Source organism: Aotus nancymaae, unplaced genomic scaffold (assembly GCF_030222135.1).
Source record: "Aotus nancymaae isolate 86718 unplaced genomic scaffold, 86718_ANA_hifiasm-v0.15.2.pri h1tg000046l, whole genome shotgun sequence".
NCBI classification, from domain to species: Eukaryota; Metazoa; Chordata; class Mammalia; order Primates; family Aotidae; genus Aotus; species Aotus nancymaae.
Window position 1 is genome coordinate 25753413 of NW_026988460.1, and position 21285 is coordinate 25774697.

The 21285-nt window shown below is 42.3% G+C and overlaps 1 protein-coding gene across 6 annotated transcripts in view; it reads left to right on the forward strand.

The window, feature by feature from the left end:
- NR2C2 (nuclear receptor subfamily 2 group C member 2) overlaps window positions 1-21285 on the forward strand; it is a 91253-nt gene that overhangs the window by 47232 nt on the left and 22736 nt on the right. For 2 of the 6 annotated variants that reach the window (XM_021675780.2, XM_012472678.2), the window contains exons 2-6: window positions 2618-2728; window positions 3318-3374; window positions 12599-12799; window positions 15179-15281; window positions 19835-20014. In XM_021675780.2, the coding sequence (XP_021531455.1) occupies window positions 2657-2728; window positions 3318-3374; window positions 12599-12799; window positions 15179-15281; window positions 19835-20014 (613 nt within the window). In that variant the 5' untranslated portion in view covers window positions 2618-2656. Of the gene's footprint in view, window positions 1-2314; window positions 2729-3317; window positions 3375-6189; window positions 6269-12598; window positions 12800-15178; window positions 15282-19834; window positions 20015-21285 lie in introns of those variants that run through there. The other 4 variants (XM_012472668.3, XM_012472697.2, XM_012472688.3 and 1 more) reach the window with 4 other exon arrangements.

Here is a 21285-nt window from a genome sequence, read left to right on the forward strand (position 1 = left end):
TCAATTTATGCAGAAAAGCACTTTACATTCTGATTAGGGAATACATTGAATCTGTAAATCAGTTTGGGGAATATCATCATCTTAACAATAAGAACACAAATGACTTCATTTATTTAGGTGTTTTAAATTTCTAATAGCAATATTTTATGGTTTTCAATATACAAATCTTGAATTCCTTTTGTTAAATTGATTTATTTCTAAATATCCTTTTTGATGCATGGTCAATGGGATTACTTCCTTAATTTAATTTTCAGGTTGCTCATTACTAATATGTAAAAATACAATTGATGATTGTGTTTTTGTTCTTCAGGTTTTTTTTTGTTTTTTTTGTTTTTTTTTTGAGACAGAATTTTGCTCTTGTCACTCAGGCTGGAGTACAATGGTGCAATCTTGGCTCACTGCAACTTCCACCTCCTAAGGTGGTTCAAGCAATTCTCCTGTCTCAGCCTCCTGAGTAGCTGGGATTACAGGTACCTGCCACCACGCCCAGCTGATTTTTGTATTTTTTAGTAGAAATGGGACTTTATCATGTTGGCCAGGCTGGTCCTGAACTCCTGACCTCAAGTAATTCACCTGCCTCAGCCTCCCAAAGTTCCGGGATTATAGGTGTGAGCCAGTGTGCCTGGCCTTGTTTTTTGTTTTTGAGGCAGACTCTTGCCCAGGCTATGTAGTAACACGATCATGACTCACTGCAGCCTAGAACTTCTGGGCTCAAGCAGTCCTCTGAGTACCTGGGACTTAGCCTTCTGAGTACCAAGGACTTACAGGCTTGCACCACCACACACAGCTAATTTTTTAATTTTTTTGTAGAGACAGGGGTCTTGCTTTGTTGTCTGGACTGGTCTCAAACTCCTGACCTCAAGTGATTCTCCCTCTTTGGTCTCCCAAAGTGCCCAGGTTATAGGCTTGAGCCACTGTACCTGGCCGATTTTTTATTTTGATCTTATATCTTGAAACCCCTCTACTAGATCTGATGGTTTTTTTTTTTTTTTTTTTTTTTTTTGTGTGTGTGTGTGTGTGTGTGTGTGTGTGTGTGTGTATTCCATGGGATTTTTTGTATATGAGATAATGTTATTTGGAAACAGAGATAGTTTTCTTTTGTATTCTGAATGTTTTTATTCTTTTTCTTTGCTAATTGCCCTGACTAGAACCTCTAGTGAAATGTTGAGTAGAAGTAGAGAGCGCAGAGGTCCTCATCTTGTTCCTAACCTTAGGAGGAAAGCTTTTAGTCTTACCACTAAGTATACTGTTAGCTGTGAGTATTTTATAGAGAGAGACCCTTTATCAGATTGAGAACTTTCCTTTTGTATCTTGTTTGTTGAGTGTTTTTATCATGAATTTTATCATGAGTTGGATTTTGTTTAATGCTTTTTCTCCATCAGTTGAAATAATTGTGTGGCTTCTGTCCTTTATTCCTTTAATGCGATATATAGAACTGTTTGATTTTCATATTTGAACAAGCCTGCATTCCTGAGATTAAAGTAAACCCCACTTATTCGTGGTGTGTAATCCTTTATATACCACTGGATTCAGTTTGCTAGTGTTCTGTAGACGATTGTTTGCGACTCTTTTTCGTAAGAGGGATGGGTCTGTAGTTTTCTTTTCCTGTGATGTCTTTGGTTTCAGTATCAGGTAATATTGGCCTCACAGAATTAGGAAGTGTTTTCTTCTAATTTTAGGAAGAGTTTATAAAGTATTGGTTCACAATACACTTTTTTTTTTAGTTGGAATTTCGCTCTTGTTGCCCAGGCTGGAGTGCAATGGCACAATCTCGGTTCACTCCAACCTCTGCCTCCTGGGTTTGAGCAATTCTTCTGCCTCAGCCTCCCAAGTAGCTGGGATTACAGGCACACACCTGGCTAATTTTGTATTTTTAGTAGAGACAGGGTTTTACCATGTTAGGCTGGTCTCTAACTCCTGACCTCCAGTGATCCGCCCACCTTGGCCTCCCAAAGTGCTGGGATTACAGGTATGATCCACCACAACCAGCCACAATACGCTTTCTATCAAGAAAAAAATATATCTGCCCGCTTCAAATGGCCAGATGGTCACTCAGCACCTTGAACCTTGCCTTTGGTATAGGTATTGACTAAATTTCAGACCCTATGGTCCTGACAGGCTTTTCCCAGCTCCATCCCACTGGGGCTGAGAAATTATCAGAACCCCTTCATAAGTACTAATTCCAGTAGTTTTCAGTGTAATGTTGGTTTTGTTTGTCATCCTCTGCTGTGTTGTGAGAGCCTTTCTCGGGAAACCATCATCTTAAAGGAGTGTTTTACAGGTGGCTTTGGAGACAGGGATAACATTCAAAGATCATCTATAAAATGTTATTTTGGTAGGTTTTTACTTTATTAAAGTGTGCAGAGCAGAACTGCAAATTCCTTTGGCTTCTTCTTGCATTTCCAACATTAGAAACAGCTGTTTTAAGGTTGTATTTTCCTGGGGGCATCCTGTAGCAACATCTCATCGATTCCTTTGTCATCCTTCTGGGTCCATACCTCAGAACCACACAAGTTTATCATTCCAGGCCACAGTGAAAGCAAGAGGTATGGTCTTCAGGCCACCACTGGGCATTATTCTGAACCCCCTTGTGATCCAGCCCACTTCTCGCCCACAGGTAACACGTACACAGACCTCTCGGCCAGAATCTCCAGGGATGACCAGCCCCTCCCCACGCATCCAGATAATCTCCACCGACTCTGCTGTAGCCTCACCTCAGCGCATTCAGGTACCTGCACCAGTCCCACTTGGTTCCAGCTACCTGCCAAAGGCAACCCTGCCTTTCCTGAACCCTTTCCAAAAACAAACCTGCCTAAGGGTTTCACTAAGGAGTTGTGCCTCTTCAACATCAAATATAGTACAACCTCACTGATTCTTTAAAAAATTAAAGAAACGCTTATGTTTATTTAACTAACTTACATTTAAAGCAAAAGCCCGAACTGTTGTTTCAGACTATTGGGATGAAGTACCATTTTATTACTTACTTGCTTCCAAATTGAGAGGCAGTATATCTTAATATGTAATTCACAGCAAGGGCCCCCACTTGAAGTCAAATCCAGTGCCCCACTTAGCTTTTTTGACCTTGGCCAATTAACTTTTTAATGCCTCACTTTCTTCATTTGGAAAATATACATAATAGTAGTACCTGCCTGACAAAGTTATTATGAAGGATCAAAGGGATATTGCTTATAAAGTGCTTAGAACGATGCCTGGCACATCATAATGTTCAGTATGTACTAATGATATAATAACTATTATTAATAGTATTGTCATTATTAACCAATCAATATTCACTTATGGGAAGTTGTCTTCCCCAGGGCTCTGAACCTGCCTCTGGCCCATTGAGTGTTTTCACCTCTTTGAACAAAGAGAAGGTAGGTTTATCAAGCTTGTAGACAAAAAGCTGGGAGGAAGGGATAAGATATTGATGACAAAGATTTATTGTTATCTCAACAAGCTGAATCAAAAAGCCAATTATAACTGTTGATTTCTCTGTTTTTCTCCTTGCAGTTCTATCAGTCTTTGCCTCATTGTGTCTTTTTGGAGAATTGACCCCTTGCTATTTATTTATTTATTTATTTAACAGGATCTCACTATGTTGCCCAGGCTGGTCTTGAACTCCTAGTCTCAAGCAATCCTCCTGCCTCCACTTCCCAAAGTGCTGGGATTGCAAGCATGAGCCACCATGCCCAGCCGCCCCTTTCTTATTATGTAGTGCCTCCCTTTATAAGTTTATTTTCCTTGTTCTGAAGTCTGCTTTGTCTGAAATTGCTATTATTTCTCCAGCTTTCTTTTTATTAGTGTTAGTTGCTAGCACAGTATAACTTTCTCTATGCTTTGATTTTTTTCTTTCTTTCTTTCTTTTTTTTCTTTTTGAGACAGGATCTCACTGTGTTACCCAGACTGGAGTGCAGTGGCATAAACACAGCTCACTGCAGCCTCTACCTCACAAGCTCAAGCCATCCTCCTATCTCCACCTCCTGAGTAGCTGGGACTACAGGCACATACCACTATGCCTGGACACACACACACACTTTTTTTTTTTTTTTTTTTTTCTGTATAGGTGGGATTTCACCATGTTGCCAACTCCTGAGCTCAAGCAATCCACCTGCCTCAGCCTCCCAAAGTGCTGGGACTACAGATGTGAGCCACTGTGCCTGGTCGACTTTCATTTTTTTTTAAGAGAGTCTTGCTCCGTTGCCCAGGCTGAAGGGCACTTACATTTACTATTCACAGACAGAATCATAGGGCACTACAACCTCAAACTCCTGAGCCCAAGCTATCATGCTGCCTCAGCCTCTCAAGTAGTGGGGACCACAGATGTGCACCACTGTCAGCTACTCCATCCCTTTATTTTGCATCTGTCTGTGTCTTTATACATGAAATGGGTCTCCTGTAGGCAGTATGTATTGCGGGAGCTTGATTTTTTTCCCTTTTTTTTTTCTGTTTCCTATATAATTTCACAAGGGTCTTGTGTTTTTACCCAGCTGACAATCTGTCTTTTCATTGGTGCATGTGGATCATTCATATTTAAAGTGATTATTGATATATTTGGATTAATATCCTCCATCTAGGCCGGGCACAGTGGCTTATAACTGTAATCTCATCACTTTGGAAGGCTGAAGAAGGCTAATCACTTGAGCCCAGGAGTTTGAGACCAGCCCGGGAAACAAAGTGAGATTCTGTCTCTACAAAAAAAACTAAAAATTAGCCAGACATGGTGATGCGTTCCTATAGTCCCTACTTGGGAGGCTTTGGTGGAAGGATTGCTTGAGTCCAGAAGGTTGAGGCTGCAGTGAGCTGTGATCATGCCGCTGCACTCCATCCTGGGCCACAGAGCGAGACCCTGTCTCAAAAAAATAAATAAAATAATAATTCAAAGCTATTCATACCAGCTAAAATTTATACTTAAGCAAAAGATTTATCTTTTTGCAAAGGTCAGGACTTCTTTACCTTTTTGCAAACCTTTTTTTTTTTTTTTGAGATGGAGTTTTGCTCTTGTTACCCAGGCTGGAGTGCAATGGCGCGATCTCAGCTCGCCGCAACCTCCGCCTCCTGGGTTCAGGCAATTCTCCTGCCTCAGCCTCCCGAGTAGCTGGGACTACAGGCACGCGCCACCATGCCCAGCTAATTTTTTGTATTTTTAGTAGAGACGGGGTTTCACCATGTTAACCAGGATGGTCTCGATCTCTTGACCTCGTGATCCACCCGCCTCGGCCTCCCAAAGTGCTGGGATTATAGGCGTGAGCCACCGCGCCCAGCCTGCAAACCTTTTTTAAAGAAGGTTCCTTTTACCCTTTTTGTTTTTAGTCAGTCTCTTTGCTATTATCTTTTGGTATGCTTAAATGCTATATATACTATAGGAAATTGTGTTTATGTATATGAGTGGGTAGGTGGGTGGGTGTGTATATATAAATAGTATAGGAAATCTGAAGAGCTGGTTTTGGGTGGGCAGACAAAACCTTGAAGGGATTCTCATTGTACTCAGAAATCCCAACATGGAGCAGGGTCGTCCCACCTCCCTCTCAAGGCTCCTGGGCCATGCTGGTTGTCCATGGGCCTGATAGCAGTTCCCAAGAGTTTGTTCCTCCCAGGGCTTTTCATATGCCAGAATATTTCTCTTTGCTGGGAAAACTAAAATTTATCTGGCTGCTGTCTTCTCAGCCTTGAGTCTGGTCTTTTTTTTTTTTTTTTTTGAGATGGAGTTTCACTCTTGTCGCCTAGGCTGGAGTACAGTGGCACAGTGTCAGCTCACTGCAACTTCTGCCTCCCAAGTTCAAGTGATTCGTCTGCCTCAGCCTCCCAAGTAGCTGGGATTACAGACATGCGCCACCATACCTGGCTAATTTTGTGGTTTTTTTAGTAGAGACAGGGTTTCATCATGTTGGCCAGGCTGGTCTCAAACTCCTGACCTCAGGTGATCCGCCCTCCTCAGCCTCCCAAAGTGCTGGGATTACAGGCGTAAGCCACCATGCCACCCAGCCGAAATCTTGTCTTAAACGTCACCTTGTCACAGAGGTTTTCCCTGACCTCTCTTTCTAAAGTTAAATACTTTTGTTAGTCAAGGTTACCCCAACGTATCTTTTCCCTCATAACATGTACCATAGATTGAAATTGTTTACTGACTGGTTTGTTTCCTTGTTTATTGCCAGTCTCTTCCACTGAACTAAAAGCTTCATGAGGGCAGGAGCCATCTTCATATGCCACTGTCTAGCACACTGCCTGACAAAGTAGACCCTCAGTAAATATTTGAGGAATGAATGAAAGAGTGAGTAAGCCATGGTAAAAAGTCTTGACTTTTTCAATGGGAGCAATTTGATAAGATGAAAGGGTTAAGACAAGGCTGAATGAGGAAAGGAATATGTCAGAGTTTAGAGGGAAGAAATACTTTACCAAGGTCCTGTCATGTTCTGGGCAGTGTACCAAGGAGTTTCTTACATGTATCATTTCACTTTCCTAATCATCTTTTTCATAGATATATAAATGGAGCTTAAGGGCTTATGTAACTGCTTCAAGTTGACACAGCTGGGAAGTAGTAAAGCAAGCATTCTGTTCATGTCTGTAGCCACCAAGCCCTGTCTCAGGTGTTTACAGTGAAAGAGGTGGCAAGGTGAAGATACGGGTGGACCTTAGCTTAGTAAAGTCAGTTCTGCTATAATGTGACATGTGTGTTCCTGAAAATTCCCACTCTTTGCCAAGACTGGAGAGACTGCCTCATCTAAAGGGGTAGCCAACCCACACCCAGCTCCAGCCACCTGGCACCATGGGGAGAACTTGAGCCCAGGATGACCTGAGCTTCCAGTTTGTCAAGAGAACTATAAATCTTATTGTTACGGGAGATACTCAAGTTTTTAGATGTTAGCAACTAGTTTTTTTAAAAATTTTAGGAGGCTTGGCGCAGTGGCTCACACCTGTAATCCCAGCACTTTGGAGGCCGAGGTAGGTGGATCACTTGAGCTCAGGAGTTCAGGATCAGCCTGGGCAACATAATGAGACGTCATCTCTACAAAAAATGCAAATATTAGTTGGGCATGGTGACACGAGCTTGTAGTCAAAGTTCCTTGGGATATTGAAGTGAGGATCACTTGAGGCTGAGAGGTGGAGGTTGTAAAGAGACAACATCGTGCTACTGCACTTCAGCCTGGGTGACAGAGCAAGACCTGATCTCAAGAAAAAAAAATTTTTTTTGGATTGTCAAACAGAAGTTATCCAGTGGCTGGTTTTCACCTTCAGGCCATTTGTTGGCAGGCTCTTCTTTACAACAGAGATGTTAAGCTGGCTGGAACAGAGTGGGTAACATGGGGGAGAATGGTGATGTGTCAGATCATTCCAAGGTCCTTTGGGATTAGAACTAGAGAGGACCTTAGCTTAGTAAAGTCAGTCCTGCTATAATGTAACATGTGTGTTCCTGAAAATTCCCACACTTCGCCAGGATTGTGTAGTGAAAACCACAGGACTACTAGGGAAAAATGAGATTAGTGGCACAATACTCAAAAACTTTGCCAGTAACACATTAAAAAACAGATGGTGAATCTAATAAAACCTGCAAGTGGTTAAATACATAGTGACTGTGATAAATACGGCACTTTACCTTGAAAAAACCCTGCAGTTTCTTTGTGGAGGTAGGTATAGGGAGGATTGCATCTCATGAGTTACTGTGAATTGTGGACACAGGGTGACCTGAAATCACCAGATGGATTAAATGTGACTCATACCATGTGTACTGAGTATTCCTGCATGGATCACTTCAGTTAAATGTTGTTTTCTGTTTACCTAGTGTTACTCATGGAAGAAACCACGCATAAACACAAAATCTGCATTATATGCAAATTATTCACTAACATATCAATCTTGCTCAACAAATTCACCTTTTCACAACAAGCATTATAGCAGCTCTGACTGTATAGGTAGGCTATTGGGGGCCTTAAAAATCACAGAAACTACACGACATTACTCCCTTTCCCCCAAGTTTTTATAGTTTACACTCAGGAAGTTAAGAACTTTTTTTTTTTAAGACAGAGTATTGCTCTCTCGCCAGGCTGGAGTGTGTAGTGGCACAATCTTGGCTCACTGCAACCTCTGCCTCCTGGGTTCAAGCAATTCTCCTGCCTCAGCCTCCTGAGTAGCTGGGACTACAGGCATGTGCCACCGTGCCCAGTTAATTTTTGTATTTTTAGTAGAGACAAGGGTTTCACCATGTTGGCCAGGATGGTCTCAGTCCCTTGACCTCGTGATCCACCCACCTCAGCCTTGCAAAGTACTGGAATTACAGGCCTGAGCCACAGCGCTCAGCCTGGAAGTTAAAAACTTTTGTTGCAAGTAAAGAAATTAAATACAATTTGCTTCTTGTATTAGTTTTCCAGGCGGTCACAATAAATTACCACAAACTTGGTGGCTTAACACAATAGAAATTCATTTTTCCCAACCTTCTGGTGACCAGAAGTCTGAAATCAAGGTATTGGCAGGGCCATGCTCTCTGAAGGTTCTAGGAGAGTGTCCTTCCTTGCCTCTTCCTTGCTTCTGGTGGGTCCCAGCAGTCCTTGGTATTCCTTGCTTGCCTGTAGCTGCATCACTCCAATCTCTGCCTCCATGGCCACATGGACGTGTTATAAGGACACCAGTCATTGAATTAGGGCCCACCCTAATGTAGTATGACCTCATCTTATCCTGATTACATTTGCAAAGGCTGTACTTCCAAGTAAGATCACATTAATAGATACTGGGAATTCTGGCTGCAATATATCTTTTCATGGGGTACAGTTCTATACACAGTACCTCTTCTCCACAGCTGACTTAAATTTTAATGAGCTTGGATATATCCTTGCAATGTTTCCTCTAGGTCATTAAATAGGAATCTATCTGTTAGTGTTTGTTAACAAGGTCTTGCCTAATGGTTACCTTTGTGTTTCAGTAGGTTATTTGGCAGATTTTTTTTTCTGCCTGCATTTTAAGATTTTTTATGGAAGTGATCTCTCTAAATGAAGGATACAAATGTCTTAGGAGGGTGAAGATTAAGAAACACAAAAATTGGCCAGGCACGGTGGCTCACACCTGTAATCCCAGCACTTTGGGAAGCTAAGGTGGGCAGATCACAAGGTCAGGAGGTCGAGACCATCCCAGCCAACATGGTGAAACCCCATCTCTACTGAAAATATAAAAAAATTAGCTGGGCGTGGTGGCACATGCCTATAATCCTAGCTACTCGAGAGGCTGAGGCAGGAGAATCACTTGAACCAGGGAGTTGGAGGTTGCAGTGAGCCAAGAATGCACCACTGCACTCCAGCCTGGATGACAGAGAGAGACTCTGTCGCAAAGAAAAAATAGAGAAGATAAGAAACCCAAAAATTATAAGTAATTCATTGAATTTTTACGAGTGTGAGTCTTTGAGAAAAAAAGAAAATAATAATCTAGCTGGGTGCATTGGTTCTCACCTATAATCCCAATACTTTGGGAGACAGAGCACAAGGATCACTTGAGCCCAGATGTCTAAGACTAGCTTAGGCAACATAGTGAGACCGCATCTCTACAGAACAACAACAAAAAAAAATTGCCAGGCATGATAGTGCTTACCTGTAGTCCCAGCTACTCTAGAGGCTGAGATGGGAAGATGGCTTGAGCCTGGGAGGTCAAGGCTGCAGTGAGCCAGGATCATGTCACTGCACTCCAACGTGGGTAACAGAACAAGACCCTCTCTCAAAAAAAAAATATATATTCTGAGCCTTTGGAGTATGTTATAAACAGCCACTAAGAGCTGCTGTCCCTGTCTGGAACCAGTCACTTCTGCCTCCCAACACCATACCCTGGCCCCATACCTGCCATACCTCAACCATAGTGACTGGAGAAGAGCATAAAAGGAAATAACATGCTGGTTACTTGTGTGTGCTCAGGCACAGCATGGGGTCATCTCTGAACACACAAGGGCAGAGGAATTACTAATGTTGCCTTGGTTTTAGTTGGTAATTGAAGACCCTGTCAATCACATAACTATTTCATTTCTTAACAGGGAAAATAGTTTAGGAAGGAAGTAAGAATTGATAGACATGAGCCAGTATTGGTGGCTCATGACTGTAATCCCAGCACTTTGGGAGGCCAAGGCAGAAGGATCGCTTGAGCCCAGGAATTTGAGGCCAGCCTGGGCAACAAAATGAGACTCAATCTCTACAAGAAAAATTTCTAAAACAATTAGCTGGATGTGGTGGCACGTGCCTGTGGTCCCACCTACACAGAAGGCTGAGGCAAAAGGATTGCTTGGGCCCAGGAGGTTGAGACTGCAGTGAGCCATTCTCATCCCACTGCACTCCAGTGTGGGTGACAAAGCAAGACTCTGTCTCAAAAAAAAAAAAAAAAAGATAGACATTTGACTCACAGAGCTCAAGGTTATGGGGGCTTCCAAAGGCCAACTTCTTTATCTAAGGCAAGAACGCCTTCTGTGGTTCTGTGGCAGCTGAGACTGTGTCAACTAGCTCGTGTCTGCAATCTTTCAGTTCAGCCTTGGGTAGGAGAGTTTTTTAAAGATAATTCTTTTCACAAGGTTTTCTGTCTCATGTTTTATGTGTCTGGGGGACTCTGGGCATGCCACAGGTTGTAACAATGAAAGGTTCTTCCTTTTATTCCCTCCAAATCTGTTCTTCTTGAGCCTTAAAGATCTTTTGCCCCTTTAGTTGGAAATGATGATATACTGGGGTTTGTCCCACAATCAGCCGAGAATTCATTCTTGCATCTGTCGTCCTATTGTGCTGTCCTCTCTGGTCTTGCACTCAGCTGTGTCCTGTAGCTTTGCCACATTTTTGCACAGTTTCCTCTTGTGTTTCATTCAAGTCTTTGCTCGGTGTCACTCACTCGGAGAGGTCTTTCCTCCTAAAGATGCATCCCAGCCTTCTTCCCAATGTCATGCTTTCTCTGTTTATTCTGCTTTTTGTTTTCTCCAGGGCATTTACACTGACTGATATTCTTTATTCATATTCAGTGTTCACAATCTGTTTCCCCCACTAGAAGTTCAGTTTCATGAAGGTGGGACCTTTTTTTTGTTCACGTCCCTATTCCTAGTACCTAGAACAGTGCTTGACTCATAGTGGGTGCTCAGTAAACATTTAAGTGATTGAATCTTTTCTTGCCTGTGTCATTTTATTTTGAGCCAGTCAACACTGTCTTACTTTCCATATTGCAATTAGCAAAACTGTTGTGTTAGACTATATGAGTTTGTTGTCTCAACCTTGGAGTTCCATTTCTTTTTTTTTTTTTCTTTTTGAGATGGAATTTCCCTCTTGTTGCTCAGGTTGGAGTGCAGTGGCGAGATATCAGCTCAGTGCAACCTCCGCCTCTCGGGTTCAAGCGATTGTCCTGCCTCAGCCTCCCTAGTAGCTGGGACTATAGGCAACCACCACGACACCCAGCTAATTTTTGTACTTTTAGTAAAGACGGGGTTTTACCATGTTGACCACGCTGGTCTTGAACTCATGACCTCAGGTGATCCTTCCACCTCAGCCTCACAAAGTGCTGTGATTACAGGCGTAAGCCACCATTCCTGGCCAGAGTTCCATTTCAAAAGTCTGTCAAGAAGTGGTACAGGTGCTAGATCTGCCCATAAATGTGCTGTGCTGTGCTGTAGGAAACTGAGTTCCAGCCAGCAACATAGCACGTTTCCCCTCACCCAGCACAGCAGCAGCAGCTCAAGAGTCCTCTGCAGTAAGAGTCTGCCGGTTTCTTGAGGGAGAGGTGGCAGTGCTGCAAGCCAGGAACACCTGGCCTAGGAGAGAGGCAGGATGACGATTAGAACAACTTCAAAGAACTTCATGAGCAAGAATAAAAGAGTCATTCTTGTCATAGCAACTATTTTTGTGGTGACCGATGCAATTAGACAAGGACTGTGTGAAGAGCAAGGCTTTTGAAGAGTGAGCACTCCCAGAGGAATAAGGGTCAAGACTTCTCCAGAGTTAGTGCCCACTGCCTTCAGTGCATCCTATAATCTTTTATTGTCTTCTTTCCATGTGCTGGCCCTTGTGCTGGCCCTGGGGATATAGCAGTGAATCAGATGTAGTCGCTATTCTTAAAGACCTTGGAGTCAGAAAGTGGGAGTGAAGGAGGTGGGTGGTCAGTCAATGGTGAGTTGAGTGTGTTTCAGCAAGGGTCTCCCTGTAATTCTCTCAACTCAAGGCAATATTATTTATAGGACCTTTTAGAAAGAGGCCATCTTTGAAGCAATCATTCCCAGGTTTTTGGATTTTGCAGATCAGTAGCATTTCAAAAGAATAAGGATTGCCTACATTTTTTATTAAGTGAATACAAGGACTTTTCAAAAAGTTAAACCTATCATCTATTATTTATTATTGCCTTCATTTCATAAAAGAAAAGGCATTTTAATTCTACAAACAGTAGAAAAGATATAGTCCTAGACTAAAATTAGCTTTATAAAAATTTGTTTCTGAAAAGCTCACTATTATGTTGTATTTTTCTCAGTTCACCATGAAGTGGTGAAACTGCATGTTAGACAGCATTAATTCAAGGGCTGGTGTTTGGCAGTCACCACTTTGAGCACCATCTGCAAATGCATGGGTCTTGTGACACTCCATGAGAGCAGCCTCCATGTTGTGTCTTACAGATTGTCACAGACCAGCAGACAGGACAGAAGATCCAGATAGTCACCGCAGTGGACGCCTCTGGATCCCCCAAACAGCAGTTCATCCTGACCAGCCCAGATGGAGCTGGAACTGGGAAGGTGATCCTGGCTTCCCCAGAGTCATCCAGTGCCAAGCAACTCATATTCACCACCTCAGACAACCTCGTCCCTGGCAGGATCCAGGTAAGGTCTTTGAACAGTTATTTGTTTCAGCATTTCTGCTGTTGAACTTGTTCTTACATCTGCTTTGGAGGCCAAATCTATCCATGGAAGGTTCTGTGGGGACCTGCAAACATGGCAAGTTGCTGCTTTGGCCAGAGTAATAAACCAGCAAACCAGTGGCAAGGCCCCGAAGACAGTGAACTATAACACTCAGGATGGAAGTACAACCAGGAAGTCAGTGGCCACAGGAGACTAGCATGCGAAAGCTGGCACTGAGGCCACTGGAGAATTTTTCTTACCTAAGGCCATCAAGTGGCAGCCCTTGATATTTTAAAGGCACCACCTAGGGCTGACTACAGCCAGCGAAGAACTGACTTGTCCAGATCATCAGGTCTGTGGCACCAGCTTTTCATTCTGTCTTTACGTGCCACTGTGTACTAATCTCTCTGGGACCCTGAATTCTTATCTCTATCTCTGCCCTGGTTCTTCCTGCTCTATCAAGGTAGGATGGGGTTGAGAACAGTCTATATCAAGGAAAACAACAAACATTGAAGGAAGGCAGGGTTGTTGCTCAGCATGAGGCTGGGAAGCATAGAATCTCCAAACCCAACACCTAGAGAACAGAGACTCAAGGTCAGTATCCCATGATGGCCAAACACAGAACATGTTTTGTCAGGGTTGTGTTTAATTTTTTTTTCCATTTTTCATAAAATACGCATAACATAAAACTTAACCATCTTAACCAACTTTAGGTGTACAGTTTAGTGGCATTAAGTAGATTTACATTGTTGTGCCACTATCCAGCTCTGTAACTCTTTTCATCTTCCTAAGCTGAAACTCTGTACTCATTGGACAGTACCTCTCCCCCTCCTCCAGCCCCTGGTAACCACCATTCTACTTTCTGCCTTCATGAATTTGACTACTCTGGGTACCTCATATAGGTGAAATCAGCCTTTTTGTGACTGGCTTGTTTGACCCAGCATAAAGGTGAAGCTTCATCCATGTTGTAGCATGTGTCAGAATTCCATCCCTTTAAAAGCTGAGTAATATTCCACTGTATATATAGACCACATTTTTTGTATCTCTTCATGTGTTGGCAGACATGTAAGTTGCTTCCACATTTTGGCTATTGAATTAATTAATGCCACTAAGAATCTCTGTTTTGGGTGGGGATGTTCTATGAAGAAACTTAAGGAAGGGAAGAATTTTTTTGTCTTCTGATTGAGCTGGGATCAGAACACCAACATGTTCAGCTTTTAGATCTGTTCTTTTAGACACCTTACACTGCACTTAGTAAATACTGTCTCATCCTTCCTTTCCCAGAGTACATTGTGATCATCTGAAATCAGAATTCCTTCCTCCTTCTTTAGAGTACTCCTTGTCTGTGAAAGAATGGCTGTTGATTTTGTTGCATGTTTCACAAGAGGTGATTCTACATAATGGTTTCTGTATGTGTTCCTACCATGTATAAATCATTTTAAGGCTTATTGTTGGCTCAAATTCAAGTACATTTTAAAATAATAACTATTTTCCACTTTCTCATATTGATATCAGTTATAACATTCTCCCAGATGAATTGCTTCACCTAGAAAATCACCATAAATGAGAGAAAGGAAGATAGCCGGTTTCAAAGCTCATTTGTTCTCGTTCAACTCACCACCACCTGCCTCAATGGAAGTCCTAGTTATTTAATTAATAAAGTTTGGTTATTTCTCTGCCAGTACACCTCTTTGCATACATTCAAGTTGTTTTATGGGAAGAATCTTAAATATCTTTATTTTGAAGCATCTGTGTGTGATTCCCCACATGGCCTGCAATTTTGGGTGGCTGTAGTAGCCAGATAGAAGAGTAGATCAGTGGAGACCAGCGCCTGACCCTGGGAAACCACCCACCTGATGAGCAGTCCGGATGAGTGGCAGAGCCATTCTGGGTGTCAGATTAAGTTGTCATCTGGAGTTTTCCCAGTTCTGTCCAGAGTTCTCCTATTTAGAAACCCAACATTGAGAATTTATAGTTAAACATTACTTTGCTTAGTGATCTGTTTTTTTTGTTTTTTGGTGTGTTTTTTTGAGACGAAGTCTCATGTTGTGGCTCAAGCTGGAGTACAATGGCGCAATCTTGGCTCACTGCAACCTCTACCTCCCAGGTTCAAGTGGTTCTCCTGCCTCAGCCTCCCAAATAGTTGGGATTACAGGCACATGCCACCACACCCAGCTAATTTTGTATTTTTAGTGGAGACGGTGTTTTACTGTGTTAGCCAGGCTGGTGTCGAACTCCCGACCTCAGGTGATCCATCCGCCTCAGCCTCCCAAAGTGCTGGGATTACAGGTATGAGCCACCGCACCCAGCAGTGATCTGGTTTTTAATTGGCACCCCTGTTTATTTCCTGGTTTCTCTCAGATTGTCACGGATTCTGCCTCTGTGGAGCGTTTACTGGGGAAGACGGACGTCCAGCGGCCCCAGGTGGTAGAGTACTGTGTGGTCTGTGGCGACAAAGCCTCTGGTATGTAATTCCAGGTTATGATGGCGCTTATCACGGGCCAACAGCATGAAGTAACAGTTGTGAGGTGGGGTGGTAGTTAATTTAGAAAGACCATTTTCTGTAGGTTCGTAGGTTTCAAATATGAATTCCACTTTTCTTACTGGAGTAATGATGTAAATAAATAAGGCAGTTTGTCAGATAATTAGACATCAAAAGGAAAAGTCAAGAAACAATTTCTGTGATTTGTAAATCTTGGTTGAGTATGTAGTATGTATGTGCTGCTAAGAACGTATTCTTTAATCTCATTAACATTTGTACAGCACTTTGCTATTTTACAAGATATATAATTTATATAATCACCCTTCATCCTAACTGTAACTATCTCTGTCATCCCCTCACTATAACCCACTATAAATACTGCTGTAATGAAGCAGGAGGAGGCATGTGATTCCAGCTAGAATCCCAGGATCAGGAAAGGCCCCACAGAGGCAGTCACATCTGGGAGCCTTAGTGATGTACATGGTGGTTGAAGCAGGAGGAGGGCATTTCAGCTAGTAGAAACAGGGCCTAGGGTTTAAGGTCTATACCCATGGTGTCCTTGGAAGAGAGCTCGTAGGGTTCTGTGATTACAACTGGGTAAAGTGAAACTGAAGAAGATATCTGGCCCAAAAATTCAAGTGTTGGCCTGCTTGTACTAGGTGGGGATCCATAGAAGGTTACTGAGGCAGACAGGAAGGAATGGAGAAGTATTTGATAAGAATACAGTACCAGGGACAGGTCTGTGTTCTAAGATGGCTGCTTGGTTCCACTTTATTCTCTGGTCACAAAATTCACAGGAACGTTGGACACTTTGTAGTCCTAGTTTTTTGTTTGTTTGTTTGTTTGTTTTGTTATTTAAAAAGGAGGTTAGACCAAGCCTGTTAGTAAGACAGTTCCAAGCAAGCATCTATAGAAGATCAGAAGCTCCAATTTCCCTTCCGTGGTGGTGACACCATTTCTCTGCCAGTGGTGCCTGCCTCTACTCCCACCCTTTGTCTTGGTAAACCCAGCCCATCCTACCCCTTCTCTGAAGCCCTTACCTACCCCAGTAGGCAGATAGACAGTGCTGCCTCTGATTCAGATTTCCCTTTCCTACAGATTTCTCTAATCACTTGTTGCATACTCATATAATTCACTCTTTAGAGGCCTGTCTTCCCCATCAGAATGTCTGAGCAAAAACCATGTCTTACCATATATCTCTGTTTTCTTGTCTTCTTGCTCAGCAAGGAAAGGCACTCTGCAAACTTCTGAACAAATAAATGAAGCATGAACATTACAAAAGAGCCACAGAATCTGCTTGACTTCCCCATTTGTCAGTCTTCTTCTTAGCTTAAAGGAAAGGCCTAGTCACAGGATCTTGGTGCCATTCTCCTGATACTAATGTTGCTCAAAGGGATAGAGAACTCAAGGAAATATACTGCAAAGAAAGGAAAGACAATATTACAGAAGGCACTTTACCACAACTATTCTTAAAAGAATAAGACTGTTATTCCAATTGCACACTTGGAAAATGGTTTTGCATACTAGAGCTTAGAACAATGGGATTCTCTGTAGCCACCATAAATGGTAATGCTGTGAAATATATCCTCCTTGGCAATGTAGCTATGAAATTGGATTATACAAATAAGACAGAATCAAAAGAGCATGTCCGTGGTCAGTCTCAGCTGGAAACAAATGAGGCATAATGTATGTGAAAGTACTTTCTGAATAGCAAAACTAAACTGAAGGAGGGGGCACTTTTTTTGTTGTTTGTTTGAGACAGAGTCTCACTCTGTCACCCAGGCTGGAGTGCAATGGCACAATTTCAACTTACCACAGCCTTTACCTCCTGGGTTCAAGTGATTCTCCTGCCTTAGCCTCCCGAGTAGCTGGGACTACAGGCCCCACCACCATGCCTGGCTAATTTTTATAGTTTTAGTAGAGACAGGGTTTCAATATATTGGCCAGGCTGGTCTCAAACTCCTGACCTTGCGATCTGCCCCCCTCGGCCTCCCAGAGTGCTGGGATTATAGGCATGAACCACTGCACCCAGCTGGGGGTACTTTTTAATGTCATTGATAGTTAAAAGTTGGAGATACCATGCAGACTGTACACATGACAAGGGGTTAATATCCAGAATATATAAGGAACTTAACAGCAAAAAAAAAAAAAAATTTAAAATGGGCAAAATATCTTAATAGACATTTCTCAAAAGAAGACATACAAATGGCCAACTGTTATATGAAAAAATGCTCAACATCACTAATCCTCAAGGAAATGCAAATTGGAGTGAGGTAGCACCTCACTCCAATTAGGATATCTATACTGAGGCTGGGCTCGGTGGCTCATGCCTATAATCCCAGAACTTTGGCAGGCCGAGGCAGGCAGATCACATGAGGCCAGGAGTTTGAGACCAGCCTGGACAATGTGACAAAACCCCATCTCTACTAATTTTTGTATTTTTATAAGATAATCTCTTTTGGCAGGGTGCAGTGGCTCATGTCTGTAATCCCAGCACTTTGGGAGGCTGAGGCAGGCAATCACCTGAGGTCAGGAGTTTGAGACCAGCCTAGCCAACATCTCTACTAAAAATACGAAAATTAGCTGAGTATAGTGGCAGGTGCCTGTAGTGGCAGGAGAATCACTTGAACCCGGGAGGCGGAGGTTGCAGTAAGCTGAGATTGCACCACTGCACTCCAGCCTGGGCAAGAAGAGCAAGACTCTATCTTAAAAAATAAAATAAATTTTTAAAAAGATATATGTTATCAGATTTTATATTTTATAAAATCTTATAAAAATTTCTTGTAGAGAAATTATGTGAAGGATGTGGCCAGTATAAGAAAAAAAGTATGATTTTATTTGATAAAATCATATAAAAATACAAAAATTAGCCGAGTGTGGTGGTGCACATCTGTAATCCCAGCTACTCGGGAGGCTGAGGCATGACTGTCACTTGAACCCAGGAGGTAGAGGTTGCAGCAAGCCGAGATCATGTCACTGCAGTCCAGTCTGAGTGACTGAGACTCTTGTCTCAAAATAAAAAAAGAAAAAATGTTTACAATTAAAAAGACAAACGAAAAGAAGTGCTAGGGAGGATGTGGAGAAAAGGGAACACTTAAACATTGTCAGTGGGATTGTGAATTAGTACAGCCCCTATAGAAAACTGTACGGAGGTTCTTCAAAAATTAAAAATCGAACTACCATATGATCCAGAAATTCACTACTGGATCTATATCCAAAGGAAATAAAATCATTATGTTGAAGAAATACCTGCACTCCCACATTTATTGCATCACTATTTACAATAGCCGAGATGTGTAATCAGCCTAAGTATCCAACAGCAGATGAATGGATAAAGAACATGTGGTATGTATACACAGTGGAATATATAAAATTGAATGAAATCCGGCTATTTGTGACAACATGGATGAACGTGGAGGAGGACATCATGTTAAGTGAAATAAGCCAGACAAAGACAGATACTACATGATCTCATTCATATGTGGAATCCTTAAAAAAAAATTAATACCATAGAAACAGAGAGTAGAACAATGGTTACCAAGACTGGGGAGGGGAAAAGTGAAAGTTAGTTGGGAAAGACTGACCAGCTGCTACAAACTTACACTTAAGTAGTAGGAACAAGTTCTGGTGTTCTATTGCACTGTAGCCATGGCTAACAATAAGGTATTTATATATTATAAAATATCTAGAAGAAAGGCTTTTGAATGTCCTTACTACACAGAAATGATAAATGCATAAGGTGATGGTCACTCTACCTGATTTGATCATTATACAACATGTGGATGTATTAAAACATTGAATTATACCTCATAAATATGAAGAATTACAGTGTATCAAAAATAAAAAATTAGAGACACCAAAGTAAACAAGATTAGAAAAATGAACTGTGTTTAATAAATGTATTCCTAGAACTGTATTTCTAGAAAGATCTGAGTAAGCTAGCCCAGGTGAGCCATATGGTAACCCTCCTTTACTGTGGGCTTCAGCAGTCACAGTCTCCATGCTTCTTCTTGTGACTATCCCGCTTCCCCGCAGGAGGTTTAGGGACCAGGACGTGAATCAGAGGGGTTAAATGCAGGAGTGAGACCCTCTGTACCAAAGCCACACATGCACATGTCTGCTATGTGCCACTCTTGGCAGGACAGGGGACCTGAGCCGCTTCACAAGCCCAGACCTCCAGGATTAGGACTCAGGTGTGTTCAAGTGGACAGCAGAGTTCAGCCATCACCTGTGAGCTCCTACTGTATGTTAGACCATTTGTATACTAAGAGCACTAAAGTCATGCCATCTGCCAGATGCCATATAACTTCTCTGAGCTTCAGTATTTCCATCATAAACTCACAAGGCTACTTGAAAGATTGTAGAGAAATTATGTGAAGGGTGTGGCCAGTATGCTAAATGCTCAGGCCACATGGCACCTAACAGTATACGCACCCATCACTTTCATAAGACTTGTTCAGCAACTGTGACAGATCACCCCTTTGGTGAATGCACAAATATAGTCACAAAATATTTGTGTATTTCTCCTGTTTCAGGCCGTCACTATGGGGCTGTCAGTTGTGAAGGTTGCAAAGGTTTCTTCAAAAGGAGTGTGAGGAAAAATCTGACCTACAGCTGCCGGAGCAACCAAGACTGCATCATCAATAAACATCACCGGAACCGCTGTCAGTTTTGCCGGCTGAAAAAATGCTTAGAGATGGGCATGAAAATGGAATGTGAGTAACAGTATTTAAAAACCACATGAGTTAACAATGGAGGGAGAGAGTAAACTAGAGTCCATTAAATACAGTTTCTATACCTGGCCTTAAAATACTTTAAGAAAAAAATACCCGTCAGGCTTTATTTTGGTTTACCTCGTGGGTCAACTACGTGATTCAGAGCCAATGCCGTGGGGGTTGGTCTGTTCTCCTGGTGTGTGTGTGGAAAGCCTTATTCCAGATGCATCAAGAGGCAGCTTAGTGGAGTAGGGTGAACACAGGCTTTGGAGGAAAGCTGATACCAATACTACCAGGTCTGCCAATAAGAGGTAGCTATGAATTTGAGGACACACATAGCCTCTCAGCCACAGGGTCCTCACCTGTGATCTAGAACCCCTCACCTTACTTATATATTGCTCCTGAGGATTACATGAGCCTACTGTTGCTTACCGTCTTGTTAGCCCCTCTACTTTCTTTCAGCACAAGGCCTTCTGCCGAGTCTCTGTGTAGCTGGGGTTCTAAAGAGAAAGCTATTGCTTCTGGATGTGTGGGGCAACCAGGGAAGGTCTCAGGCCCCTCCTTTCCACTCCTGTAGCCAGAATTTTGGGGGTTAGGAATTTCAAAACCAGATCCCTGTCTACAGGGTCCATTCAGATGGAGTTCACTTCCCTAGCTAGTGGTGAAAGCGTGAAGACCAGGATCCAAGGTGGACAGCACAGAGAAATCCAAGGAGAGTGGAGTTAGGTTCAAACCACAGTAGGAAAATGGAGCTTAGCAAAGGCAAGGCATGCAACTTAGCCTGGCAAGGCTGGTGGCCATGGACTCAGGACTACAGGCTTCTGCTGAGTATATGGCATGATTCTGTCATCTGCATAGTTCCCTAGGAACACTGAAAACCAATAGATTTCAGTATTGGTGTGGGCATTTCTGGGAATAGGAATCTGCAAAATTCACTGGAGAATAAATGGAAATGTACTTTTTGAAAAATTAGAAGTATCAACCTAATTTCTGCCTGGTGTGATGCTTTTACTTTATCTAGTGATACTGTTCTTTCCCTAAAGTGAATAAATACATTGGCTTTTTTACTTAGAGCAATGACTGAAATCAGTTTTTTTGTAATCACAGCTATAGCTGCAAACACAAGATCCAACTGGATAGCAGTTTGATTAGCAGCATATCTAAATGCTAGTCCCTGGCCTTCATTGCTTCTGTCTTTAAAAAGCTTTCATTTTCTTCAGTTGCTTCTAACATGCATAAATCTGCTCTTATACTAGATTGCTAAAAGGAGA